The sequence below is a fragment of the Oncorhynchus mykiss genome, chromosome 9 (assembly GCF_057628025.1).
Source record: "Oncorhynchus mykiss isolate SJ-2025 chromosome 9, ASM5762802v1, whole genome shotgun sequence".
NCBI lineage: Eukaryota > Metazoa > Chordata > Actinopteri > Salmoniformes > Salmonidae > Oncorhynchus > Oncorhynchus mykiss.
This window is the reverse complement of record NC_143030.1, coordinates 42231025-42247998: the sequence shown is the minus strand read 5'-3', so window position 1 is coordinate 42247998 and position 16974 is coordinate 42231025. Positions and strand designations below refer to the sequence as shown.

The window sequence follows — 16974 nt, the reverse complement described above, 5'->3', positions numbered from 1 at the left end:
TGGCTGAAAAAAAAAATGGTATAAGTTTCCCCTAACCACAGATCTAGGATCAGATTGTCCCACTCTCAATCCTAGCTTTAAATATTAGGCGGGTGAAATAATATCTGACCCTGTGTCAGTGGTTAGGGATAACTGTCACTGACACTGCGGAGAGAGCCAGTGACACCACTCTGATCTCCCTCTCCAGTGCCTAGTGCATACCTCCTCTGTCCTGGGTGCAGTCTGAAGACAGCACAGCACTCCGGCTGCAGACCCCGCACCTTCAGCGCTTTGATCAGGCAGCTGTGCAGGGTCATACCTGGCCTCACGTTCACCTGGGGGACCACAACAAACACACTTAACAACAACAACACTTAACGTGACTAGTTAAAACACAAACATGTGCATAATACATTATATTTTGGGATAATGGGATGATTTGGGATAATGGTCGGTGTGTCTGTATGATGGTGACAATCAATTTAGGCAGCAATTTTCCACCAATAAACTGCCACACTTAGGTGACTCAGTTAATTAAGCACTCACTCAAAACAACAGCAGTACAACAGTGTGTTGTTGTTGTTGTTGTTTCAGTAATCCCACTCACTCCCTGTCCTCTGAACTACTGTTTTTATTGTGTGTCCATGTGTCCAGTGTCTTTGGGTGTTTTTAAAGGCTCTTCAAATGAAATGTACCGTTAGTTACAACATTAATATTATTATTCTATTAGACTCACCACGGTGCGCTGCTGGTTGGGGAGGTAGACTCGGATGGTGCTGCTGGTCTTAGAGTCGGGGATCTTGCTGTCGTCTGAGGAGCGGCGCTGGTAGGGAAAGCCCTGAACCATGGTGGGGGAGAGGCAGGGGCCCTCGAAAACAGAGTCCTTCATTCCAAAGCCGTTGCTTAGGGTCTTCCACGCTCCCTGGAGGTGCTCCATCAGCAAACACTAGTGCCTTCAGGGCTCTGGGGACACAGAGAAATATCAGGCTACACTAGAGGTCAGCCATGTCAGTAGACTGAACTAGGCAAGGTTTCTACACATGACACTGGATGACTCTGTTTAGAGCAAGTAAAGTTGTGTGAGGTTACATGTTGGGTGAGAAAATGTGTTTTGTGACAAAAATCGATATATTTATAAACGAATGGGTTTGAATACTTCGAAATTGAGTATCCTGCCTATAATTAGCTCAGGTAGCAAATGCAAACCTTAAGGCAAGGTTACTCATCATGCAAGCGTGGTTCACCAGCACATCTGCTACATATCAACACACACAAAACAAAGCACCTGCAAAGATTCAAAATCAAAGCACAAATTAAGAGTTTATTTCCAAAATGCTATAATTGATCATATGTGTTTTTTTCACCAGAAATGAGCGCTTCATGTGTGTGTAACATACAGTTGAAGTCGGAAGTTTACATACACCTGAGCCAAATACATTTAAACTCAGTTTTTCACAATTCCTGACATTTAATCAGAGTGAAAAGTCCCCGTCTTAGGTCAGTTAGGATCACAAATTTATTTTAAGAATGTGAAATGTCAGAATAGTAGAGAGAATTATTTATTTCAGCTTTTATTTCTTTCATCTAATTTCCAGTGGGTCAGAAGTTGACATACTGTGGCAGACCAGGGGTTTTGGTCAAGACGTTTAACCAGATCAGACACGGACAGAGAAGAATTAGCTCAGTTTCCCTGTGTGCTGCCCTTCTGGCAGCTTTATGGGCCTTGCACAGCTGGTGAGCAATCCGTCCTTGATTACTCACCAGCTCCCAATCAGACCCAATTAGTCCTGGCTGGAGAGCCCGTCGAGACCTGGCACGTCCAGCAGATGGAGCCATCACCTCGTGATGTGTACTCCATCTGTCACCAGGCCTCGAGTCTCCCCCTGGTGGCTGACCTGCTGTTCGCCACACAACCCCCCCTTAGCTCTGTTGGGGAGTGGACTGTCATAAGTCTCCCTTCTCGATAGGGCCTCCGCGTTTCCATGCTTCGCCCCTGACCTGTGCACAACAGAAAAAGAGAAGTGTTGAAGGGACAAGAACCACCTGGTGACCCGATTGTTCATGTCCTTTCCCCGGGCCAGCCAGACCAGGGGAGCATGGTCCGTGACCAGGGTGAAGTGGGGACCTAGCAGGTAATACTTGAGTGTCTAGCGCCCACTTCCCGGCTATTTCTTTTCCCTAGGCATCAGCTTTCCGCTGATGTACATGAGGGGGTGCTCCTCCCCCTCATGTACCTGGGACAGAACGGCCCCTAGTCCCGTATCACATGCGTCCGTCTGGACCACCATCGGCACCTGGAAATCAGGCGTTACCAGAATCGGATGGGAGCACAGCGCTTCTGTCTCGTCCGTCCATTTCACTGTTTTCGGGAGGCGGGTCCTGGTTATATCGGTGAGCTATAGCCGCAAAGTTGGGGAAAAACCGGCTATAGTATCCTGCCAGTCCCAGGAAGGACTTGACCTGTGACTTGGTGCGTGGAACGGACCAGTCAAGCACAGCGTGAACCTTCCTCTCCTGGGGCTTGACGTTCCCTCGTCCGATCAAATACCCCAGGTACTCCACCTCCTCGAATGCTAGCTTGGGGTTTGGAGAGCCCGTCGAGCCCGTCCAGCAGATTGAGCCATCGCCTCATGATGTATACTCCATCAGTCCTCGACGAGCCTTACCAGTCCTCGACGAGTCTCCTGCTGGTGGCTGACCTGCTGTACGCCACAATACGCTTAATTCATATTTGGTAGCATTGCCTTTCAAATATTTAACTTGAGTCAAATGCTTCAGGTAGCATTCCACAAGCTTCCCACACACAATAAGTTGGGTGAATTTTGGCCCATTCCTCCTGACAGAGATGGTGTAACTGAGTCAGGTTTGTAGACCGCCTTGCTCGCACACACTTTTTTAGGTCTGCCCACAGATTTTCTATAGGGTTGAGGTCAGAGCTTTGTGTTGGCAACTCCAATACCTTGACTTTGTTGTCCTTAAGCCATTTTGCCACAACTTTGGAAGTCATTTTCTGGAATTTTCCAAACTGTTTAAAGGCACAGTCAACTTAGTGTATGTAAACTTCTGACTCAATGGAATTGTGATACAGTGAATTATAAGTGAAATAATCTGTCTGAAAACAATTGTTGGAAAAATTACTTGTGTCATGCACAAAGTAGATGTCCTAACCAACTTGCAAAAACTATAGTTTGTTAACACGAAATTTGTGGAGTGGTTGAAAAACGAGTTTTAATGACTCCAACCTAAGTGTATGTTAACTTTCAACTTCAACTGTATTACTGTTCTCAGATTTTTGATTGACAGATTTTAGGAGCGTATCAAAAATATTTTTGGGGGGCAAAACGCTGTATATTCATTGTTTAGCTGGAATGGAATATTTGTATACTGTATATTTGACTGTGATATGTGGATGTCTCATCTAGCTATCTTAAGATGAATGCACTAACTGTAAGTCGGTCTGGATAGGAGCATGTGCTAAATTACTAAAATGTCCAATGTAAATGTTTTACATTCAGATCTCATATTACTGTATTGATTCATAAAAATACATTTTGAACAAATATATATATTTCTGAACAATCCCGTTGCCATGATTAGATAGTGGAAAAAAAACCCAATAAAAACAAATTTACCAACCTATCTGAAAATGGATATATTGCGTTTTGGAAAGAAACGCTTCAAATAGCATATTTGTGTAAAATCAAAGTTTGTCACGTGCGCCGAATACAACAGGTGTAGTAGACCTTACAGTGAAATGCTTACTTACAGGCTCTAACCAATAGTGCGGAGGGAAAAAAAGTATGTGTATGTGTGTGTGTAGGTAAGTAAAGAAATAAAACAACAGTAAAAAGACATTTGAAAAAAAGAGTAGCAAGGCTATATACAGACACCTGTTAGTCAGGCTTATTGAGGTAGTATGTACATGTAGGTATGGTTAAAGTGACTATGCGTATATGATGAACAGTGAGTAGCAGTAGCGTAAAAAAGAGGGGTTGGCGGGTGGTGGGACACAATGCAGATAGCCCGGTTAGCCAATCTGCGGGAGCACTGGTTGGTCGGGCCAATTGAGGTAGTATGTACATGAAAGTATAGTTAAAGTGACTATGCATACAAGATGAACAGAGAGTAGCAGCAGTGTAAAAGAGGGGTTGGGGGGGGGCACAATGCAAATAGTCTGGGTAACCATTTGGTTACCTGTTCAGGAGTCTTATGGCTTGGGGGTAAAAACTGTTGAGAAGCCTTTTTGTCCTAGACTTGGCACTCCGATACCGCTTGCCATGCGGTAGTAGGGAGAACAGTCTATAACTGGGGTGGCTGGGGTCTTTGACAATTTTCAGGGCCTTCCTCTGACACCGCCTGGTGTAGAGGTCCTGGATGGCAGGCAGCTTTGCCCCAGTGATGTACTGGGCCAGACGCACTACCCTCTGAAGTGCCTTGCGGTCGGAAGCCGAGCAATTGCCGTACCAGGCAGTGATGCAACCGGTCAGGATGCTCTCGATGTTGCAGCTGTAGAACCTTTTGAGGATCTCAGGACCCATGCCAAATCTTTTTAGTTTCCTGCGGGGGAATAGGCTTTGTCGTGCCATCTTCACGATTGTCTTGGTGTGTTCGGACCATTCTAGTTTGTTGTTGATGTGGACACCAAGGAATTTGAAGCTCTCAACCTGCTCCACTACAGCCCCGTCGATGAGAATGGGGGCATGCTCGGTGCTCCTTTTCCTGTAGTCCACAATCATCTCCTTGATCTTGGTTACGTTGAGGGATAGGTTGTTATTCTGGCACCACCCAGCCAGTTCTCTGACCTCCTCCCTATAGGCTGTCTCGTCATTGTCGGTGATGTTGTGTCGTCAGCAAACTTAATGATGGTGTTGGAGTCGTGCCTGGCCATGCAGTCGTGGGTGAACAGGGAGTACAGGAGGGGACTGAGCACGCACCCCTGGGGAGCTCCAGTGTTGAGGATCAGCATGGCAGATGTGTTGCTACCTACCCTCCCCACCTGGGAGCGGCCCGTCAGGAAGTCCAGGATCCAGTTGCAGAGGGAGGTGTTTAGTCCCAGAATCCTTAGCTTAGTGATGAGCTTTGAGGGTACTATGGTGTTGAACGCTGAGCTGTAGTCAATGAATAGCTTTCTCACATAGGTGTTCCTTTTGTCCAGGTGGGAAAGGGCAGTGTGGAGTGCAATAGAGATTGCATCATCTGTGGATCTGTTGGGGCGGTATGCAAATTGGATTGGGTCTAGGGTTTCTGGGATAATGGTGTTGAGGTTAGCCATTATGAGCCTTTCAGAGCACTTCATGGCTACGGACGTGAGTGCCACGGGTCTGTAGTCATTTAGGCAGGTTGCCTTTGTGTTCTTGGGCACAGGGACTATGGTGGTCTGCTTGAGGCATGTTGGTATTACAGACTCAATCAGGGCCATGTTGAAAATGGAGCTGGTGTAGTATGATTCAATCTTAGCCCTGTATTGACGCTTTGCCTGTTTGATGGTTTATCGCAGGGCATAGCGAGATTTCTTGTAAGCTTCCGGGTTAGAGTTCCGCACCTTGAAAGCGGCAGCTCTACCCTTTAGCTCAGTGTGAATGTTGCCTGTAATCCATGGCTTCTGGTTGGGGTATGTACGTACAGTCACTGTGGGGATGACGTCCTCAATGCACTTATTGATAAACCAGTGACTGATGTGGTGTATTCCTCAATGTCATCGGAAGAATCCCGGAACATGTTCCAGTCTGTGATAGCAAAACAGTCCTGTAGTTTAGCATTTGCTTCATCTGACCATTTTTTTTATAGACCCAAGTCACTGGTGCTTCCTGCTTTCATGTTTGCTTGTAAGCAGGAATCAAGAGGATAGAGTTGTGGTCGGATTTACCAAATGGAGGGCGAGCTCTGTACGCATCTCTGTGTGTGGAGTACAGGTGATCGAAAAATGTTTTCCCTCTGGTTGCACATTTAACATGTGGATAGAGATTTGGAAGAACTGATATGTTTCCCTGCATTAAAGTCTCCGGCCACTAGGAGTGCCGCACCTGGGTGAGTGGTTTCCTGTTTGCTTATTTCCTTATACAGCTGGCTGAGTGCGGTCTTAGTGCCGGCATCTGTCTGTGGTGGTAAATAATCCTCATTGCAATCAATAATTATCTGAAAACAAGAGCACTTTCTAGTTGATAGATCTCATCAAGTTGTAACAACAAGCCCTTTGGCCCATTTTACTACAAATATGCACCTGCTTCGATCTTATTTTCAATACAAATGCAGCAGCACACATAAACACAAGAAATGTAAATACTGTCTCTGGTCGTGTGGACACAAGAGAAACATCTTAAACAGAGAACAGTGACATGACAGAGATGATTGACTACTGTTGTAAACTTTAACCCCACAAGGTTCACAGGTCACAACACAAAACCAAGGGCCTACTCAACAGGTACACGACCATAGCCGGTGAGACCACCATACCTCAGTTGGAGTTGTGTTCAAAATGTACAGGGTAGGAAGTGGGTGGACCAGCAACGAATGCCAATGAAATATACATTTTCCAGTCCCTGCCATAAGCAGGCTTTGTCACTGGGGCAGGAGCAATTGCACTTGTTAGAGAAATGGACATTGATACTCCTCCAGCTGCCTTCATGCAGACAATGCAGTGTCATCCTAGCCTAGCTGACATGGCCCACAGTGCAGGGAGAGCTGTGACCACACTGGTCTGGAAAGGAGGCCACTAGTTAATGCAATATTCACTCAGAAATTGTGCAACAGGTTTGATTGGTTCTTTGAACAACAACAAAAATCCTCGGGGGTTGAGACCTCGTTGTTGGGATTGCTCGGGGGCTGTGTTTGGCTGTGCGTGTTGGTGTTTGAGTGAGAAAGACACAAAAGATAGTCAACCACAGCCTCCTTCATTATCAACGCACTGTGCCAACAACATTAGACTTTAAGTGTTAGGTGTTAGCCAGTCTAGCGTCATCCAGCACTACAAAGACAAATTGTGACAAAGATGGTGTTTATTTATTGGACTCACTAAGAAGTACCATCCGTTTTGTTACGCCTTATACTACCCACCACTGCGACCTGTATGCTCTAGTCGGCTGGCCCTCGCTACATATTCGTCGCCAGACCCACTGGCTCCAGGTCATCTATAAGTCTATGCTAGGTAAAGCTCCGCCTTATCTCAGCTCACTGGTCACGATAACAACACCCACCCGTGGCACGCGCTCCAGCAGGTATATCTCACTGGTCATCCCCAGAGCCAACACCTCCTTTGCCTGCCTTTCCTTCCAGTTCTCAGCTGCCAGTGACCTTCCAGTTCTCTGCTGCCATCCCTCATATTGTTTTTATTTACTTTACTGCTCTTTTGCACACCAGGGGCCTGTTGCACAAAAGTAGAATTAAGACATCCGGGATAAATGACTCAGCTGAGCTCAATGAAGCCAAAACATGTGCGTCCAGGCTTAATTGGTTGCACAAAGACCAAGCCAGAATGAGCAGACACGGATTCATTAAGCCAGGTGAAACCAATCCTGGATAGGTGCGCGCTCACGGCTCACTCAAATAGACCCCGCCACAGATCACAGATTAACTGATTTACCATGGCAACTAGAGCCGCGTACTTTTCCCCGTCGGAAGCACAAATCCTCATGGAGGCATACGAGGAGGTAAAAGATATAATTAAGAAGAAAGGCAACACCGCCACAGTGATAAAGCAAAGAGAAAAAGCGTGGCAAAGTATTGCAGACCGCCTGAATGCGTAAGTAGTGCACAATTACACACTCACCGCTCCGCTGAAACATCACAATTACAATTCAAATATTTAATTCACATCTCCAAAAATGCAGTTGTACTGTAATTATGAAACGGTTAATTTTTTTTATTGAAATGCACTGCAGATATGAGTGAAATTGTGTAAAGTAACTCCATCACACTGTATAAAGCTATGATAAAATTTTTGATATTTTTACTGAAAACAAGACAAAAATACCAAGTAATTTTTTGCAGTGTGACTCCATTAAGTGTGTGTGTGTGTGTGTGTGTGTGTAGATTAAACATGAACGGGCCAAAACGGACATGGCAGCAGGTCAAAATCAAATACAAGAACATTCTGCAGAATGGTATGGTCCCTGACTAATATTTAACAAAGCACAAGCATATATTGTACCCAGAAGGTGCCTGCTCACACATTGTCTGTACTGTTTTAGCAGTGAAAAAGAATACCCACAGACATGGCACGGGTGGTGGGTCACCAAAGGCTGACCTTACCCCAGCAGAGGACATGGCCTTGGAGCTAAATAAAGGCAGGCCCGTCTTAGAGGGGATCCCTGGGGGGAAAGAGACGAGCATAGGTTCCTCCCAAGATGCCACCCGCTTCATTCAAGGTATGTCCTTCCATCTCTACATGGGATACAACCACATTCATATTGAATCAATTTGGACTGTCTGACTTTGGTTTACCTATTGCCTTGCAGTGTCTGGCAGCACTGTGTTCCTGTTAGAGCCACCAGCACAAGCACCAGACGATGCTGATCCAGTGAGTACTCCATCAAAGGCATACTGTAGGCCTGGCATGTCTTGTCTACTAGCTTCAATATGAATCCGATTAAATGTGATAGGGTGAAGGCCCCAGTGCAGCAGCAACAGCACATGATGGAGACGATGATGAGGAGGAGACCATCTCTCTGGATTCCAGAAGGCATGAGGTATCATGTTAAGACTGTGAAAGTACTATTTACTCTACAATGGTGAGGAGTCCTCATCAAAATCAAAAAATCTAATTTATTTTACAGGACCCAGATGCTATACAGTGGGAAAACCAGCCTGGCAACATAGTGCGTATTAATAAAAGGACACCACATCCTGCCAAATTCCAGCTGCGCTAATTGTATTGTGTTCACAGAGCTCACAAGCTATCAGAAAGTTGTATGGCAACCACCTCCGGTGCCAAATAGAACTGGCAGACATAGACATTCAGTACAAGAAGAAAAATATGGAAAATCTTGCACTGGAGTTCGAAATAAAAAAGAGGACAATTAGGAAACTGGACCTTGAAATAAAAAAACTTGAGAGGGAGGTGAGATATGCCTTCAATGTACACTGTATGCTAACTGTAACACAAATGTATTAATCATTATTTTTCTTTCCTCCCCCAGCTCCAAGAAGATGACACAGCTCAAAATAAAAATTAGGTATATTCTCGTAAAGTCAAGTGAGCCATGACATATGAGCTCTTATTGTGAGCACACAGGACGGTGGCATCTTTCTAAGGTTTTTTTTATTTTCCCAGCAATCAGTACAACCAAGTCATCGTTATAAGGCATCGCCCTCTTTTGCCCACCCCCCCCAGCACCAGGTGTGGCCACTAGCCTATATGAAGGCCCAAAATTGTGTGTTCCTTTCTGCTCTGACAATGGCATGCCCATTCGTGCGAGATGTGGTGGATGAAGAAGCACTTGTGCTGAGGAGAGCCTTCAGGTGAGAAAGGGTCTTCAGGGACCGGTTGGACCCACTGGCCTTCCCTGATGACCATCTATATGAAAGATACAGGTTTTCTGCAGATGGCATCAGGTATCTATGCAGACTACTGGGTCCCAGGATTAAGCACCGCACTGCACGGAGCCATGCACTGAGTGTGGAGCAAATGGTTTGTGTGGCCTTGCGCTTTTTTGCTAGTGGAGCCTTCCTGTACTCAGTGGGGGATGCAGAACAGCTGAACAAGGCCACAATTTGCCGCACAATAAGGAGTGTGTGTCTGGCTATCAAAGCATTAGCAGATGTCTTCATCTCCTTCCCTGGCCACAGAAGACTCTGTGACATCAAAGAGGAGTTCTATAGGATTGCAGGTAAGAGGATCTACAAATTACAGGACAACTGTTAACACATAGTAGGATACTCATTACTTTGTGTGACAGGTTTCCCCAATGTCATTGGTGCAGTGGACTGCACACACATAAGGATAAAAGCCCCCTCAGGTGCCCATGAGGCCGATTTTGTGAATAGGAAATCCTTTCACAGCATTAATGTTCAGGTGAACATAACTTTTTGATATTGTCCATTGACGAACACTCTGCATTGCCAGTGATGTGCATTGATTGGTGTAATATTCCTCATCTTATGATTTCAGATGGTCTGCAATGCTGACTGTGTGATCAGCAATGTTGTGGCAAAATGGCCTGGCTCAGTCCATGACTCCAGAATCTTTCGGGCCTCTGAAATCTATCAGTGCCTATCACAAGGTAAGCCACACAACCCCTATTTATAACCATCATGGCTGTGTCAAGAATATCACTGTGTTTATGAGGTAGTAATGATGAGATTTTGTGTTGACAGGTGAATTCTCTGGTGTGTTGCTGGGAGACAGGGGGTATGGCTGCCAGCCTTTTCTCCTGACACCTTTCACAGACCCCCAGGAAGCACAGCAGGCCTACAACCATGCCCATGCCAGGACCAGGGCCAGAGTTGAAATGACCTTTGGCCTCCTGAAGGCACGCTTTCACTGCCTTCACAAATTAAGGGTCAGCCCTGTTAGGGCATGTGATATTACTGTGGCTTGTGCTGTCCTCCACAATGTGGCCTGCCTGAGGAAGGAGAGGGCCCCCAGAGTGCCACCAGCCATGGACTGGGACAATCCGGCAATCTTCCCTGATGACGACAGTGGTCGGCTGCTGAGGGACCAATATGTGTTGAATTATTTTAGTTAGTATGTGTGCTTTCAATTTTGGTTAAATATGTCCTGCGGTGGCAGAGGAATTTGGGTTTTTTTGGGTTCGTTTTTTGACGAATTTGGCCTCTTATGATGTTTGTGCGGTATACTGTGTGTAATACAAGGCTGCAGGGAGGCTACTGCATCCATTCATTTGTCTGTTCAGTTGATGTGTATGGATTTGTCCTGCATTTATTTTAGTGTGCAGACATGCAGGGTGTGTTATACACATTCAAAGGTCTGTATATGTATCATTTTGTATAATATGCTTAGATTCTGTGCTTTCCATCTTGTAGAGTCACTGTGACTTCAGTTTTGAAAGGAGCTGATGGTTTACCTGCTTTGTTTTGTCCTTATTCAATAAAGGAACATAATGTTACACATTGTGTTTTTATATTCATATGGAATGTGTATTTGTTTATATGACAGAGTACTAGGGCCACACTGAAGAAAAAGGATAAAGTCATAAATTTATGAGGCTGGTTCTTTCTGCAGAAAAGCTACATATTGTTTTTACAGTTTTGATACTTATGACAATGTGATACTTAATATTCTGGCACATCAGCATGTCTTTGTTTATGAAACCATACTGAAGTACAATTTCACGAAATGCCCCACATCTGTCATTTTAACAACTGTCCTCCTTTAAAACAACTGGTTACAATATTATGACTTGTGTTTTTCCCCTCTGTGGCCCTAATATTCTAGCATTTTATATATAGCCTTATAGTCTATGGGAAACTGTAAATTATCTAATGATAGCAACATCATCTAAAAATCATTTTTTATCCAAAATCATTGAAATTAATGATCACAAACGTTTAAATAACAGTGGGTCTAGTTATATGTGATAACAATGTATAGTGAGCAGTGAAATAACTATTGGTTTCCATTTGTGGTGACTGCTGACTGACATTAGGGATGAGATTAAATAGATCCTGGAATTTAGCCTGGTCTGGAGCAGGCTAGCTCCACAGAATAAATCTCCATGGTAATTTATACCATAACATATCCTCCTGCCCCCTATCCATCTTTAGTGCAACCGGATTACGGATCAATTGAGCCAGGATCACCAAGATATCCTGGCTTAATCCCTTATCCTAGTTTTGTGCAACAGGCCCCAGTATCACTACTTACACACCATAAACTGCTCATCATCATCTGCTCATCTATCACTCCAGTGTTAATCTGCTAAATTGTAATTACTTTGCTACTATGGCCTATTTATTGCCTTACCTCCTCACGCCATTTGCACACACTGTATATAGACTTTCTTTTTTTCTCCATTGTGTTATTGACTGTATGCTTGTTTATTCCATGTGTAACTCTGTATTGTTGTTTCTGTCGCACTGCTTTGCTTTGCTTTGCTTTATCTTGGCCAGGTCACAGTTGTAAATGAAAACTTGTTCTGAACTAGCTTAACTGGTTAAATAAAGGTGAAATAAAATTTTAAAAGTTGTTGTTTTCAATATGCATGGCTAGGCAAAATGCACAGTTCAGAAACAACAAGTCATACAATGCACCACCACAATTTCTATTCCCGCAAAGTAATCCTAACATGCAAGCCTCACCAGCCACGTTGTGTGCGCGAGCGTTGCAAAATAACTGTACACATACATGTTATTCAATCATTTCACTGACGCAGATCGCACATGTGAATAAGCGTCTGTATAGCCAAGCGCTAAAATAGAATTTGGTTCTATTTGAGACGCTCCACACGCTGCAAGTTATTGGGTATCAGGAAGATACAAACCCACATGGATGCTTGAAAGATAAAGGATGAGATAGTAATCTTTAATTAATAACTAAAAACAAACTAGGTTCCCCTTTTAATCTGTGCATTTTAACCTGTGTGTCATGATCGCATCTGGTGTGGATGGACAAAATCAACATGCGTGCGATGGAGGTTAAAATACCAAAACCAACTGTGAACCAACTATATTAATTTGGAGACAGGTTGAAACACACATGAAAACGGTCATGGACATTTAGCTAGCTTGGTGTTGCTAGCTAACTTATCCTGGGAGATAAACATTGGGTTGTTATTTTACCTGAAATGCATACCCACTGGGCACAGACGTCAATTCAACGTCTATTCCACATTGGTTCAACGTAATTTCATTAAGGTTATATAGAAACAATATTGATTCAACCAGCATGTTCCTTTTTTAGCTGGATCTTCTTCGAATTTAAACAAATTCTGAGTCACACAAAATTGTGTGTTCTCTACCACGACAATTAATCCACAGGTAAAAGGGGAAACATACTTTAGGTTTTAGTTAGTTTTCTTTGATTCATCTATCTTCTTGCTCTTCTTCTGTGGATTTTATATGGTGGTTGGAAACCAATTTTAAAGGTGCATTAGCATTACCGCCACCAACTGGACTAGTTTGTGGACCTCGTTCATCTCTCAATCACCCACGTAGGTTAGTATGCTCGCAAAAAAACAATGAGTAAATGGGAGCGGGACATGCAGCGCGTTAAGCTTTTAGCTCAATAATGTCTATCTGCAGACTGAGGTTACTACTGCAGAAATATTGCAAAATTACTGCAATAAAAAAGTGTTATGTGGGACGCAGTATTTGCAGCATACTGCAGTTATACTGCACTCTAACTGCAGTTACCCTACAGTGTACTGCAGTTATACTGCACTCGGACTGCAATCTATTGTTGTAAGAGAGCTCCTAGGTTTATTGTACTAAGAGAAATGTATTGATCTTGACTATTGCAATTTCTTTTTACTGGCTTCAAGTGGAAGTAACTGTACAACAGATTGATCTTTAAATTGGTCAGCAATATTGAAAACATTATTATGGGATGCATTAGCTTCTCCAGCTTTACATTATAGTAATCGACATTGTGTTGTTTTAATTTCAACAGCTACAGGTTTTGGAAGATAAAAAAAAAATCCTATTACAGACACTCTAATGCACACTTTTTTTTAAACAATACATAGAATTGTATGAACTGAACAGAAGCCAATAAAAATGTAAAATGTTAAAACATTGACATTTTTAATAGAGTTCTTATGTTGCAGTCCCCACTACAAAAAATAATAATAATTAAATGCATGTATTTTTGTATTCACAACATTACATTGATACTGTAAATTCCCATGAATTCTTATGGAAGCTTTTCCTTATCAGGAGTATCAAAATGGCGGACAGTGACTTCAGAACAGCGCCCCCTGTCAGTCATCTAGTGAACACATACACATTGTTGGAATGTTTAGTGAAAGGACACAAGCCTAACACGTAACCCAAACCGGCTGCGCGCGTGCACCATCGTGCATAAATATATTTTGTCCCTCCACACCAAACGCGATCACGACACGCAGGTTAAAGTATCAAAACAAACTCTGAACCAAATATATTAATTTGGGGACAGGTCGAAAAGCATTAAACATTTATGGCAATTTAGCAAGTTAGCTTGAACTTGCTAGCTATTTTGTCCTGGGATATAAACATTGAATTGTTATTTTACCTGAAAAGCACAAGGTCCTCTACTCCGCCAATTAATCCACCCATAAAACATTCAACCAAATCGTTTCTAGGCATCTCTCTTCCTTCCAGGCTTTTCTTCTCTTGACTTTATATTGTAATTGGCAACTTTCATAAATTAGGTGCATTACCGCCACTGACCTCGTTCGTCTTTCAGTCACCCACGTGGGTATAACCAATGAGGAGATGGCATGTAGGTACCTGCTTCTATAAACCAATGAGGAGATGGGAGAGGCAGGACTTGCAGCAGGATCTGCGTCAGAAATAGAACTGATTCCTATACCAAACCGGCTGTGCGCGTTCGCCATCATGCGCCATCATACATTTATTTTGTCCCTCTACACCAAAGGCGATCATGACACGTAGATTAAAATATCAAAACAAACTCTGAACCAATTATATTAATTAGGGAACAGATCGAAAAGCATGAAACATTTATGGTAATTTGTCCTATTTAGCTAGCTTGCTGTTGCTAGCTAATTTGTCCTGGGATATAAACATTGAGTTGTTATTTTACCTGAAATGCACAAGGTCCTCTACTCCGACAATTAATCCACACACAAAACAGTGAACCGAATCGTTTCTAGTCGTCATATCTCCTCCTACCAGGCTTTTCATCTTTGAACTTATATGGTGATTGGCATCTAAACTTTCATAGTATTACTACACCGACCAGCAGCACAGTTCGTCTATCAATCACCCACGTGGGGAGATGAGGAGATGGCACATGGGTACCTGCTTCTATAAACCAATGAGGAGAAGGAAGGGGCCGCACGATCTGTGTCAGAAATAGAAAGGAGTTCTATTTTTGCCCTTGGCAACGCAGACGCTCGTTGACGTGCGCGAGCAGTGTGGGTGCAATAATTGAATAACATAGATTTCTACATTTATTTTGCAACGCTCGCGTAGTCATCCGGTAACAGATTTTTGTCCCGTTCCCTCCTTTGCGCAACACTGCGCAGAGCTGACGTTCTTGAACAAACACCGACAGCAAAACAATTCCCTTAGATTTATCACAATCAGTTCACAGGCCTACTTACTACATTACAGTGTGAAAATGTATGCAATGCAATAACTAAACATGTTCTATAAAGTAACCTTGCTATACTACACAAATCTCAGTGTGTTATAGAATGAGAATAATGCAAAGAATGTGTTATATACATTTCACAAGATAAGTCAATACATTTGTGGAGGAGAATAGTGGTAGAAATGACTGAATTCTCAGTCCTATAATTTGCCAGGTTAAGTCCAAATTTCCTCTAAAGACTGTTAGATTGAAGTAGCATAAACAATGCCACGCTGTATAAAAAATGACAACAGCCCATCTAGGCCCATTTCCCGTACGATCCTAACTCCAACAGCAACCGAAACTTCACACATCACCATTCTCCTATCACAATAATTACTGACTCCAACAAGACTCGCAGTGAAATGGAACGGGAGAAAGACGACAGCTGCAATCCAATTTTGTGCAGAATTAATGGCACTGTCAGAGCAAACTTACCACGACAAGTTAGAAAACTTCAGCTCCGCCATAACTGGAGGAAATGTAGAGTCGATGACATCATCGCAACGCATTCAGGGAGAAAAAAGTAGCGTGTTATTATGATTAATCCAAAATGTGGAGCCCGGAAAAAAAGTAACAATGTATCAATGTAAGCTACCAAAACATTCACATGTATGCAATAATGTCCACCGACTAGGAAAACCCGATGGGTTACTTAACCAATACCTAAAAATATATTTAGTCTTTCTTCCATTACTTACGCTGAGTGGGGAAAAAATGACTGTAGCCTAGGTCCTACAGGTCCAACAGAGACACCTTCTCAAAGTCACAAGTGAAGGATACTAGAACCGCAAGCTTCTATTAGGTTGATGGCAAATTAAAACTCAAAAAGTTGTTGTAGCCTAGTTATGTTGTTCGCAATATTTACGGCGATATGCAAGAAGGTGAAATACTTTTGAGTTCGTGTCGTGCGCCTGCCTGACGCCAGTGATTGAAACAGGACCCTGCAGTCATAAATATAATTTCAGCCATACACACTCACTGCGCCATAATGTGGACACAAATTTAAGCCCACCCACTCTGACACTCATTGATATTTACTTTTTATGTCAATAACTGGTGAAAAGAAAACAAAGTCCAAAAAAGTGGAGGTGTAGCCTAATAGAAAACAACCACATGGTATTACTGCACTATGAACGTGTGATGCAGGTTGGGGCCTGACATACAGCACACAAACGAGACAACATTTAGCCTAGCTATCTAAAGGTGGGGGCATTTAGGATGAATACAATTACAGTGTTGAGATTGAAAAGTAGGCCTGTTACACCGAAATATAAGCCATTCTATCAACATTTCAAAACAAAAATGACATTGCTCAATTGCAAATATCTGTGAATCTATGCAATGTATGCTGAATTAAGATTAAAAGCAGGAAATGATATTACTCAATACTTTTTGTAGACCATACAGAAGTGTCTCCAGAAAGTATTCACACTCCTTCACTTTTTCCACATGTTGTTGTGTTACAGCCTGAATTTAAATGGATTAAATTGACACAATAACCCATAATGTCAAAGTGGAATGATGTTTGTTATGGCAAGCCTAAATAAATTCAGGAGTAAAAATGTGCTTAACAAGTCACATAATAACTTGCATGGACTCACTCTGTTTGCATTAATAGTGTTTAACATGATTTTTGAATGACTACCTCATCTTTGTACCCCACACATACAATTATCTGTAAGGTCCCTCAGTCAAGCAGTGAATTTCAAACACAGTTTCAACCACAAAGACCAGGGAAG

At 43.0% G+C, this 16974-nt stretch overlaps 2 protein-coding genes across 4 annotated transcripts in view; one reads left to right on the top strand and one right to left on the bottom strand.

Moving 5' to 3' along the window:
* Window positions 1–16403, bottom strand: part of raf1a (Raf-1 proto-oncogene, serine/threonine kinase a) — a 48824-nt gene extending 32421 nt beyond the window's left edge. The window contains exons 1-4 of one of the 2 annotated variants that reach the window (XM_021615558.3): window positions 15934–16403; window positions 15671–15704; window positions 716–942; window positions 202–314 (exon numbers count right to left, since the gene is read on the bottom strand). In XM_021615558.3, coding sequence (XP_021471233.1) covers window positions 202–314; window positions 716–916 — 314 coding nt within the window. In that variant the 5' untranslated portion in view covers window positions 917–942; window positions 15671–15704; window positions 15934–16403. The remainder of the gene's footprint in view (window positions 1–201; window positions 315–715; window positions 943–15670; window positions 15705–15933) is intronic. The other variant, XM_021615557.3, reaches the window with a different exon arrangement.
* Window positions 7336–9803, top strand: LOC149981213 (uncharacterized). Of its 2 annotated transcripts, XR_016483265.1 has the most exons (5): window positions 7336–8078; window positions 8166–8342; window positions 8433–8494; window positions 8577–8663; window positions 8751–9803. XR_016483265.1 is itself a non-coding variant. In XM_090184235.1 (4 exons), the coding sequence occupies exons 1-4, from the start codon at window positions 8240–8242 to the stop codon at window positions 8841–8843; spliced, it is 345 nt and encodes a 114-aa protein (XP_090040361.1). In that variant the 5' UTR covers window positions 8132–8239; the 3' UTR covers window positions 8844–9803. The 2 variants fall into 2 exon arrangements, 1 of the variants encoding a protein (XP_090040361.1); XM_090184235.1 differs by lacking the exon at window positions 7336–8078 and having other exon boundaries at window positions 8132–8342.
* Window positions 16404–16974: the final 571 nt, after the last annotated feature.